The following is a 12641-nucleotide window of genomic DNA, read 5'->3' as shown; positions in this document are numbered from 1 at the left end:
CAGTAAAAAAAGAAATGTAGCAACAAAACTACAGTACAAGAGCAGAGTAGTGACTTTCAGATTTAATAATTAATATTGGGTTAACAGTGTGGGAATGCATTGAACTCAACATCCATCAATCAATCTGATCAAAAGCTACAGTATGCTGTACCTGGGATGAGTCCTCGCTGAACGCCAAGGTGACAAACTCCTGGGCAAATCTCTGCCTCTGGCCCATGGAGAGAGAGGAGAGCTGGGACATGTAGGCGTGGGCCACCAGTGCCCCTCCGTTTGGCTGGTTCTCTATGTGGATGTAGGGGGCAAACTCCAGGCCCGACATGCCAGGATAGGTGCACTGCGGCAGGTGTTTGGTTGGCGAAGGTTGCGGGGTCTTGATGGAGGACGATGGAGAGTTGAGAGAGTCAGGTAGAGAGGAGTTAAAGAGGGATTTTGAGGCAAGAGGAGCGGAGGAGGGCAGATGTGCAGTTTTGTTGTTAGGTGGAGGGTAAACAGGTAGCGGGGACTTAAAGGGAGACGGGGAGGAGTTCTGTGAGGGATTGGAGGATGAAGATGATGAAGAGGTGGGGGGCGGGGAGGAAGACGGGAGGAGAAGCAGGCCAGCGCAAATGGTTTGGCAGGAGCGGTGGTACATCTTCACTCGTTTGTGCTTCTCCCCCTCTTTGTGTTTCTTCTTCTTTTTCTTCTTCACTTTTTTGATTTGCAGCTCCTCTAAGTTGGTCTTTGCTTTCTCTTTTTCATCTGGACAGTGAGAGAGAGAGAGAGAGAGAGAAGGAAGGATGGTGTAAGAAAAATGAATACATCAAGGCATGGGTGTAGATTTGGGTATCAAGGACATGTCCAGACCATTATTTTTACTGATCTCAAACAATCTAGCTGCTTTAACTTCATGTAATGTTAACGGTAGAATCTCTGCAGAGTTGCCAGGTTTGTGTATTTTCTGCAAAAAAGTGTGCTATTATGATAAAGAGTGAACGAGCAGGATATGGGGGACAGTGGACCTAATGATCTGGCAACCCTCAACTTCAAGCTGTACACATTGTGGACAAGCAGCAGCAGCAGTAAGGGAGACGGTGAGGTGGTTAGTATTTATAGTTTAAACGTTCCAAACATCACAGAAGTGATAACGACTTCACTGGACAAAATGAAGATCATTTGATATTATGTTTAATTTCAGGCATTAGGTGTTGTTAGCTAATTAGTGATTGTTGCTCAGACATGCTCTTTAATTAAACAACTTTATTACTGTTGGTGAAAATTCTTCCCAAAAGCAAATGAAGACATCTGGTTCTTTTTAAAGAACCACAGTGTCAGCAACAGCTGAGCTTAGTTAATAAGAACGTTCTGTAATCAAACATGAATCTTTTCAATTAGTGTGAGGAATATTTACTATTTAATGTCATGTCTCCCCTTTTCCATGAGTGGATAAATTAGCCACAGCTTGTCCAATTGATCTGTTTGTGACTGTCGGGCATCATTTTATTATGAAAATCCTGTCAGCAGCAGCCTGAGCAGCACAGAGACACACAGACAGGTGAGCTGCAGCCTATCAGGTGAGCTATGATGTCATAGTGAAATATCTCACCATAAGTTCAGGAGTTGAATGAAAAATAATACAAATAAAAGTTTTTGAGATAATTTAGAGAGGTTTGAGCATCACTGTGGCTCTGTCATGAAACTCTTGAGTTGTGTTGCCAAAATCCACGAACTGAAAGAAGGACGGGATCTCAGGTGAGGTTTGAAAACCTTTAAGCAGCAAGATACAGAGCAGCAAGTTACCTACAGGTTTCTACACATTTATTGTGACAGTCTATGATATGTTATTTTTAAATAATAACTTTGGTCTCAGATTTATTGTTAAGTAGTCTATCGATAAAATAAAATGTAAAAATCAGAGAAGAAAATCATGATACAAGTCCAGTTTCAGGCAAGTCAGCCAATGCATGTTCAGTAAACATTTCGCAGAGTCAGGCTATTTATGTGTGTTTGTTTGCACACATGTGCCCATGAAAGAGAAACGAGCGATAGAGAGCAAGTACACATACACAGTTATTTTGGCCGTCCGACAAAAAATGTCCCCACCAAAGTTAAAACATAACCTACGCCCTTGTATGCAGGCAGTTACATCTACAAGGACAGGAAAGGAGTGTGTTGTTTTGAAAAGACTTGAAGAGAGTTTAGAGACATGTAGTATATGAAAGATTTAAATATATTCAAATCTGCCGTCTCATGTGTGATGGATGAACAAACCATCCTCAGCCGCCTCTTCATCTCCCCGCTGTAAGAGGACACTCCTAACTGTACTTACAGTGAATGAGGTGCTTGCAATGACAACAGCTCAGAAATAGCGTCCGTTAAAACAAAGTAAAGAGAACAATGGGGGGAAAAAATAAGCAAATGAGGTGCTGATTATGCTCCAGAGTCTGTCAAAACAAGTAAAAAATAAACATACAAATCAACTACAGAAGACTTAAACTAAAACACTACTTCTAAAATCTTTTACCCACATTGTATTTTTGATTTTCACTGTTTTTAATGAAAAAAAATAAATTCACTAGTTAGAAAAAAAACACATTAAACAGAAAATAATGAGCTCTAACTATTTTTACGTGTAGACAGATGAGTCATAGTTTCTCCCAGATGGTGTACATCGCCTGAGGTGCATACATAATATAAATTGAAGAGCCCTGAAATGGAATCCCTTGAGAAAAGCAGATATGACTAAGCCAGGAAACAAGCTTTCGAGTGGCATATCTGAACAGAGATAATACTGTACATGGTAGTCCGTCTCTTGAACGCCTCAGGCACGACAAAGTGGAACATGCAAATTTATGCACAGCGCTACTGTACGTATTTATATGTGTGTGTGTGTGTCAGAGCTATTCACAACGATTTGCAAACGTGTTGCTGGCTGGTTCTTTTCCAGTGGTTGTGTAAACAAGTGGAGATGTATATATGTACTGTATATGTGTGCGTGCACACGTGAGTCACTTTGATAGAGGTGCTGCTGCCTCAGCATAATTCCAGCATCAGATATCATCTTGCTCAGTCTAGTTTGTACCCCACACACGTTCAATGCCAGATAAGGCAGGAATGAGAGACAGAATGAAAAAGAGCAGAGACAGAGAGAGGGAGAGAGAGAGAGAGCAATAAAGAGAGCAACAGAGAGAGAGAGAGAGAGAGAGAGAGAGAGAGAGAGAGAGAGAGAAGGTATTTGCAGTACAATACCCAAGCTACTAATCCAAAAGCTCTTTAGCCCACCAGTCACCCCTCCCCCAATTCTCTCTCCACACATGCACACGCACTTTCATCCCCCAAATCTCACCCTTCATCAATCCACAGAAAAGCCTCATATCAAAAAATATGTAATGCGTGATAAATTTGTAGGATATTGTGATGGTGAGTGTAATGAACAGCTGTAAATATATTATCACTTGTACAATTGTACAAATGTTTGGACACACTTTCTCATTCAAGTGAAGGTTTGTCCAAACTTTTGATTGGTACTGTAGATACTGAAAATGATTCTTGCTTCTGCAGGAATTTTAAACTTATTTTCAGATTACAATAATAATATTCAACCATATTTTGTTCTGATCCGTGGACCAAAAAGCACAATTATAGTACATATATAGCTTTAGAATAACTTTGACAAGCAACTGGTTAGTGTCCTGAAGTATGTCAGACATTTGTGAGTATGTTGTTCCTGCAGCTGCTTCTTTACATTAAATGCCCTCCAGCAGTGGCTTCTTTCTTTATGGCTTATTTTGACTTTTACTACGGAGCCCACAACATGCATGTGTATGTGACTTGTGAGCTTGTGTGGTCATTTTTTAAGCATACATTTGATATATTTTAATACAAGTTTAATGTGTTTTTTTTTTTTACATTTTAAGTTCAAGTCTATGTGAGTTCTGCGTTCCACTTGGCTGCACGACAGATTACTCCTTGGGGACAATAAGGTTAAGTTGAAGTGAAACGTACTTGAAAGTTGTTGACAAGCCCTAGAATGATAACTCCTTCCTCAAAAGATGGTCTGAATCTATAATTGTACTATTTTTTTTGTCAGGACCAGAATATTATCTTATCTCAGACATACTGTATCAGTATTAGGACATGTTGGCTGATAAAGAACAAGAAAAATTGCAGAAGAGAAAGATATTTTTATGGTTGTTTAGAAACATTGTTGTAATTATTTTCCAACTGTAAAATATCCCCACTCGCCAAGTATTTTGGTCACTATTTTTTAATTACCAAATTTAATAGATATTTATCAAAAATGTTCTGCATTTAACAAATATGGTCCGGTAAATAATAAACACTCATATATAGATATTGGTATCAGCCTGTGAAATCCAGCCTGTGTCTTTTGTAGAAAACCATATCAGTCATAATAAAAAATAAATAAAATACAAAACATTTTAGAGCCTGAATGCACAAACTTCTTCCACATTTGACTCAACTTGGATCTAATTAGTGAGCCCAATGTTGAGTCTGCAACAGCCAGTGTTGGTTTAAGAGCCAGACGTCCTGTTGAAGCATCCCTGACGATAAATCCCTGCTTGTTCACTCACTGTCAGCTACTATTACAAACATGTCAAATGAAGATTTAAACATTAAAATGACGTCATTATGGTTTCAAAAAAAATGTCCAGAATTATGATCATTTTTATTTCACATTTAAGAAACAACACCCAAGAGTGTACACGCTGGGGTCTCTATTTTTTCCTCACACACAAACACACACGTTCGTACTAACGTGGGCCATTTGGCTAGTCGGTCACAATCAGTTTAAGGTCAGATAAGTTTCCAGTCTCGCACACGCACACACCACACACAAACAAATAGTCTCCGTGGTAGTAAAGCTGCCTTACTGTCAGAACGGCCGTTTGCTGCTTATTGATTTCCTATAGATGTTTCCTCTGGCTGCCTCTCTCTCCGTGGCCCTTTTCAGATATAAACTTAACACTCTCTCACTGATTAAATTTCACCCTGAAAAACTTCCCCTCCCTGCCACTGTCACACCCAACATTTGCAAACTTAACACATTCTGATTAAACGCCTCACTCTCTGTCACTGAAAAGCTACTCTCTCTGGTGGGAAGAGCTTCCTCCTCATTCCCCTCTCGATTCAATATCCCACCATGGATCCCTGTGTGTGTGTCTATTATCGTAAACACACAGGATTAAATACCAGGCTCTCTCACCGGATGGCTGCGGACTTAACACACACTGACACTTTTTATATTCCTCTCCCTCTCTCGCTCATTTCACCGCTCCCATTCTTCCTAACGCTACGCTCATACTGAGAAGATGAACCAACATTAAAAGGCCGCCTGTCCGTTGCACACGGAGTAGGAAGACTGAAATAGTGCGCCAAATTATCCATCTGCGATTTTCATCTGTGGCCACTGGCTATGGTACGTGGCCAAAGCTCCACTAAGACCTTGAAATGTCACAGTGTGGTCATGACATACCAGCACCGAAACACTGCAGGTCTGACTGTAGCTTCAGAACAAATCAAATCAATCAGCAGAACATTGGCAGCCGTGTATACGTGTCAGTGTGTGGTGTGTGTCTGTCTAAAAAGGTCAAGTCTTATAAAGAAAACACCCACTGTTCACAAATGGGGCGCTGCAGTTCTACGACCGAGCTCAGATTACTCAGAGAGGAAGACAGAGACGACGTCACGGCGCTCTGCAAATAATTTACAACTGTCGGAGGGTTAACAATGAAACCGGCCATCGCGTTTATATAAGTGTACACACGAGAGAAAACAGCCACAGTACAGCCCAACTGATACATACTCCAATATATACTGTAAGTATAGTTATCACTGTTACTGTACAGTACAATTACTGTAAAGAAATGTTTAATATTATTAATATAATATTATTATTTTATAATGTATATAACTATAATTTTTTTTCTGTAAAATGTTTTAATGTTATGTGTTTTTATGTGTAGTTATTATCCATGTGATTTACAGTGGAATTCAAAATTTACTGTCATGTTATCTATACTGTTAAAAAGTTTCTGCATCAGTACATATTTGTCACAATTCTTTAATAACAATTTTTCATGTCATTGCAAAAAAAAATGAATAGGTATAAGAAAATAAGGATTACTGAATACTGATATTTCCTCATTTTATTAACTCAACGAAAAAAAAAAATCAATTTTGGTTTCAGAAACCACAAATTGGTTTGGCACCAAAACAGCAATAGTGTGTTAAAGGGAACGGAAACTAATGCTTCACCAGAGAAACAGTCAGAGAAAAAGAGAGACAGAAAGACAACTATATTTAGGACTGCAACTACTTTCATCATCTATTAATATGTTGTATGGTTTTTTTTTTTTGGTATAAAATGTTAGAAAATTTTGAAAACATTTCCTAGAGCCAAAGGTGAAGTCTTCAATTATTTTGTCTTTACATCAGGCCAAAATGATAAAGTATTTAGTATTTATTTAAATAAAACAACATATGTGAAGCTGGAACCAGCAAGTGTTTTGTTTTGCTTGATAAGTAACTTTTAAATTTAATCAGTTTCCAAAATTGTCATTGATTTTCTGTTAATCGACTAATCGTGTCAGTTCCTGTTTTTCTTCCACTTACATCACTATTAATGTTGAGATTCTTTTCGTAATGCTATATATATACACATGTTTATTTTTGTAGGAATTGCATTATACACAAACTGTCCCGGCTAAACCTCTCCTGTTACAATCACAGCGACCAGACGCACAATCAGCGCACACACAAACACATACAGGTCAGACTAAATAAACCCAAAGTACAATTTCTCCATGTGGGGAGCAGCGCAGTGTTGAGATTCACCAAATGTCAGGGTTCAAATACTCAAAGAAATAAAAATTAACAGCAACAACCACTGTCACCACTGTTTTCCCACCACAGATGCTGTACTGTATATTAAGATAAGATAAGATAAGATAAGATAAGATAAGATAAGATAAGATAAGATAAGATAAGATAAGATAAGATAAGATAAAATAAGATAAAATAAGATAAAATAAGATAAGATAAGATAAGATAAGATAAGCAAAATATGAGTAGACAGACTTAACGGTTGAATTCACATTACTGCACGTAGGAAATATTGATATTGCACATGAGGGAATTGTCAGTTTTGGTGTGTGCGGTCTACTGGGAGCAGTGTTGATTGTACAGTCTGACAGCAGCAGGAAAGAAGGACCTGCAGTATCTCTCCTTCACACACTGCGGGTGAAGCAGTCTGTCACTGAAATAGCTGCCCTGTGCTGTCAGAGAGTCCTGCATGGGGTGGGACATGTTCTCCACCAGGTATGACAGCTTAGCCATCATTCTCCTTTCTCCCACCACCTCCACTGGAACAAGGGTGCATCCCAGGACAGAGCTGGCCCTCTTAACCAGTCTGTTAAGTCTCTTCCTGTCAGCAGTCGAGATGCAGCTGCCCCAGCAGACCGCTTCATAGAAGACGGCTGATGCCACCACATAGTCAGGAGTACCTCCTGCACTCCAAAAGACTTGAGTCCCCTCAGCAGTTACAGGCTGCTCTGTCCTTTCTTATTAGGTCTTTTATGGCTACCACACAGTATTTTCAACACCCACTGGGATGCTTAGCAGTTGTGTGTGCTGCTTGTGTGTTACAAAAATAATGATGATATACTGTACAGCGCGCTGTGAAAGTGGGGCAGTACTGAGCAGCAGGCTTCTCTCTACTGAGCTACAACACATGCTGGGGTACAACAGGGTGCATGTGAACACATTGTTTCTAACTCAGTGCAGTGCTCCATTTGTGATTAGTTTTACCTGTGTATGTGTTTTTCTAACGGGACTGAATACAATAAATGTTATCTGGGATGGTGTGTAATAATAGCTGGGTCTAAGATCCTGTAAAATTTTAATTTCTAGCATTATTATCATAACATTTATTTTTTGTTTAAACTGCATACCATGGAAAGTCAAAAGAGAGGGGAAAATGATGAGCTTGTGGGGTGTGTAATTTAAGACCATTGACACACCAACACCTCTTAATTTTGTCCTCATTCTCACACCAAGAGACTGACATGTAAAAATGCTTCTAAAATGTGAGAATCTCCTTTTCTCCCCTTTTTATATACAATCATACATTTTCTGGGGGGGTTTGGACTTGTGATGGGAACAAAAAAACTATTTTAAGACATCACCAGAGACTCTGGGAAATTGTGATGTGTATTATCCCCTATTTTTATTACTTAAATAAACAGATTCATCAATGAGACCTAAAACTACTTTTAGCTCAACACAAATTAGATGGTATGTGTGTGTGTGTGTGTTTCCACTGACCTTTAATCGGCTGCTTGACCTCTCCGTTCTCCCTCTTGATCTCGTTCATCACTTTGTGCTTCTTCTTCTCTCTCTCTCTTTCCTTGACCTTCTTCTTCTCCCGCTCCTCTCTGTCTCTCTCCTTCGCCTTGTCCTTGGTGGAGTGCTCTGTAGGAGGCAGAGAGAGAGAGAGAGAGACAGGAAGGTTTCAGGTCTCTCGATGGTACAAACACATTAGCACAAGCGCTCTGATTTACTGACTCAATCACAAACAGACACACAGACGTAAAAAAACACTTGTCCGCACACTCCATTCACTTCGATTTTTTTCATCTAAGCCCTTAATTGAACTCTCTCCAAGTGCTTCACCTTGGCCATCACCCTCAACTTTTCCTTAATCTTATTGGTCTTCCTCCTACATGCCTCTGCTCTTATCTCTCATGTTTCCTGAGCAGCGTAATTCCCTTTAAGACCGCAGTGACTCTGTAACTTCACTCATAACCTTAAAGCTACATCTGATCGAGATACACCTCACGTTTCCTCCCCCAAACTCACCCCTTTCCTATGTTCTGTTGCTGCTTGCTTCAATATGCTCTGCTCTTAAAAGTCCTATAATTCTCCCCATGCGTTTCAACTCATTTTATTTCCTTCTCCAGCACTTATCATTTGAGTGTTGAGGGAATATTACAGATCTAGGAATTGGAGTACTATCACTGCAAATCGCCGTGGATGAGAGTGTCAGTTGAAAATGTAAATACCATACCATCACACACACACACCTCTTCAGTTGTCAAGTACTTTCTGAAAGGCACGGCATGTCTCAGTGCGGATAAGAGAGTGAAACCTTGCACTCGTTGTACAGAAGAGTGCTACGGGTGCAGATTTCAGGCTATGATCTTAGGCTACTGAGGTGCCCATCATTCCTGCTTATTGATCAGTGGTGCTATTATATTGTTACTTTTGGTGCACAGAATTTATATCCTTCCCATTTTTATTAGCGGCCTTGTTATTGTGGTGATACACTGCTTAAATTCTTATTCTAATCTGCTTCCAATAGTCCCCACCGACTGAGGATGCACCTTCCTGTAACCATTGTATCAGAGTTCCTGCAATAAATACGAGAAAGAGATACCGGCCTCCCGTGTCTGGACCGACACCCCGCAGAGACAGTCACATAGTGTTTCCTAAACCAGCTACCTAACAAACCCCAACACTCGTCTTTCTGTCCCTTACAAACACACTTCCCTCCAGCTGAGCTAAGAAAGCCTGACCTTTCTTAAAATAACTTTCGTTTTATCAAATCTTTTATACACTGTCTCCTTTGATTCTTTATTTCCTTTCATTTCCCCCATAAAGAAATAAAAACCTTCCTTTCCACAGTAGGTTTTTTTTTTGGGCTGTTTCTTTCTTTCTTTTCCTTCCGAAGAACTTCTGTTCTTTGAACTCTGTCAGATCCATCTTTAAAAAGGAAGCTGTGTTTTCAGACTGCTCGTTCTCCCGTGGACGTGGGGAGTGGAAAGTGAACACAGTGGGGTTGCACTCACTGTTTGCAGGATCAAAGGAGAAAATGCTTTGAAAACATAAAGGCTTAAAGGAGCAGTAGGAGAATAAGAGGTACATCGATGCGTACTTTTCAATGACCGAATGATAATATTTAAATAATTACTTTGGCATTTTGAATTTTAGTGGATCATTTGTCCTCGCTACTTAACAAACAGTTAGGTAGTGATGCCCGCGGTTAATAGGAGGAACGCCAAGAATGTTAATAAACCATTTTAGGAACTCTGTAAAATAGATGCTGTAAAAATTACCAGACACCATAAGCTGCCAGGTGGAAAAAAACAGCATTTTCAAAACATCAATTTAGCTCCACAGGAAGCTGCCTACAAAGGAGGTCTTATTCAGATCTGTTGCCAGATTTATAAAGACATGCCAGACAGTTATAAAGTTAAAATTTAGGGGGAACGGGAGATAAATTAGCTTGGGTGATTAATCACAGCCTGAGAGGCGTCTCGCTCTTAAAATTTTTTAAAAAAACTTTCTTTTGAACTACACAAGAACCACAGTGAAGAAGACAGGATGGTGCTTCAGTAGTTAAGGATGTGATATGAGGGTCACAAGTTCAAACCGGTTCATGACTTTAATGTAAAACACTGTGGTTTCCCGGTGACTCAGAAATTAACTGAACATGTAACTGAAACTTCTTGTCTTTTTTCATTTTGTTTTCTGGCTTTCTAGCAGCAGCTGGTTTTGAAGGGGGAACACAGCAGGTGGTTTTCACTGTGTGGCTGATCACAGGAGAGAAAACACTTTAAAGGATAGAGAGCCAGAGGCAGGCGGTTTGTAAACTTCAACTACACCAGTGCTCACTGGCATCAAACTTCTACTTAGATTTGGGAATGTGAATCAAAAATTCACAGAAGCGATGAGGTATCCACATTTTGATTTTTTTTTTTTACTGCAAATTTTAAAGTGACATTCAGCTTCCTTCAATCATCTGTCCTTAAAATTAACTGTCCAAGGTGTCCTCCCCCCTCTTGCCAAATGCAAGCTGGGACAAGCTTCAGCCCACTGTGAAACTGAACCGGATAAGTTGTACAGTTAACTATCACATAACACAAAAAGAAGCAGCAAATCCTCATGATTCAGAAGCTTAAAATTGGTAGTGTTTGACACAAACAGTTTGATTCAAAATATTTCAGGACATACAGTAAGTCTTTTCTTTTAGCAGCTCAGCAAACATACCGAGTGAAGCTCACGGGGATGGAAAGATGACTTCCTGACATGTGATTAATCTTTTTGGATGTGTGTTTGTAGACTCACTGTAGGACCAGAGGTAGACCTGCTTCCCGAGGAAAATCCTGCTACTCCAGATGGTCAGCTCACCCCTGCTGGTGTAGCAAATCCGTGCTTCACCAACCAAAAAAGATCTCAAAGTGATTTAGCAGTAAGATTCATACAGTCTGTGTCACTGTGACCTACAACTGCACACGCAGAGTTAAGTGTCTTGTATTTTACACGACTGAGCAAAGTGACGGTGAGTCATTTGGGTGCTGATTGCAGCTATTTTATATTGCAGGGATTCTGTAAGCGCAGGGCATTTACATGCACACAAATAACCTAATTAACGCAATTCAGACATTTACATGATTCACATTAACCTGACTTCCCCAATAAGCCGGGTTTATAGGACTTGTTTTATAGTCAGAATGGCGTCTAGAAAGATGTGAGACTTTGTTGATGTTCACTGTTTTCTAGGTTGATGTGTTAAAAGAATACTTGAATGCAAACTCCTGTTACTGTAACGCTACTAATAACATGAAAGGCTTGAAAGCTGTTTTACCATTAACCACCGAAATCAAACTACATACAACTCCTTTATCAAACAAGCTGTTCATTTAATTTCTGTGGCACACGTCCTTGATCGAAACACAGAACGAGCCAGACTAAAGAGTTACACAACTAGAGCTTAAATGGTTCGTCAATTAATCAATTAGTTAATCCACAGAAAATTCATCTGCAACTATTTCGGTAATCCATTAATCATTTAAGTCATTTTTCAAGCAAAAATGATAAATATTCTCTGACTTCAGCTGCTCCGATGTGATGATTTGCTGCTTTTCTTTGTTTTAAATTATAGTGAACTCATTATTTCTGGGTTTTAGATTATTGGTTGGACAAACAAGCAATCTAAACATATCACTTTGGATTCTGATATTCATTTTTCACTATTTTCTGACATTTTACAGACCAAGCGATTAATGGAGAAAATAATCTGTTAATCAGCAGTGAAAATAATCATTAGTTGCAGACCTTTCTATGGCAAGAGGTATTTAACCACTAACAATTATTCCAGCTTTGTTATTGAGTTATAATTTCTCTAATAACTTGGTGAAAGTTGGATAGCCTATTGGAGTTTACAGCTGAAATTACTGGGAGTACTGCAGTTAGTTATAATTATTTTAGACTGCATGTAATGTAGGAGTGTCACAGAAAGGTCACCCAAACGAAAACTTGGCTTGACTTTCCTTGTCTTGCCCCACTTGTAACCAGCAGTCCCTGCTTCCTGCCCTTCGACATCGCTCCAGCAGCAAACCTACACCACTAATAATATTACTGTGATGATGTGATACTCTTTTGATCCCTGTAGGAAAATTCTTCCCCTCCAGGAAGGTCAGAGCATAATCTGCTTCAGAGCAGCACTCCTGAAGCTGGCAGGGACTCACTGTGTAGCTCAAGGACACTTTTTCCGGCTCCGAGCCTCAAACTCATGTCCTCTTGTTGAACACGGCAATCTGTCTTAACACGAGGCCAACCTGCCACTCAACGCACATCGGGAA

General features: G+C 39.6%; 1 protein-coding gene across 1 annotated transcript in view; it reads right to left on the bottom strand.

Moving 5' to 3' along the window:
- The window catches only part of LOC137175525 (lysine-specific demethylase RSBN1L-like), a 38436-nt gene that overhangs the window by 22346 nt on the left and 3449 nt on the right, over positions 1 to 12641 (bottom strand). Inside the window, exons 2-3 of the mRNA XM_067581201.1 lie at positions 8323 to 8469; positions 152 to 738 (exon numbers count right to left, since the gene is read on the bottom strand). Coding sequence (XP_067437302.1) covers positions 152 to 738; positions 8323 to 8469 — 734 coding nt within the window. The remainder of the gene's footprint in view (positions 1 to 151; positions 739 to 8322; positions 8470 to 12641) is intronic.

This window comes from Thunnus thynnus, chromosome 23 (genome assembly GCF_963924715.1).
Source record: "Thunnus thynnus chromosome 23, fThuThy2.1, whole genome shotgun sequence".
Classification (NCBI taxonomy): Eukaryota; Metazoa; Chordata; class Actinopteri; order Scombriformes; family Scombridae; genus Thunnus; species Thunnus thynnus.
Note: the sequence above shows the minus strand (reverse complement) of the source record. Positions and strands in the feature narration are given on the sequence as shown.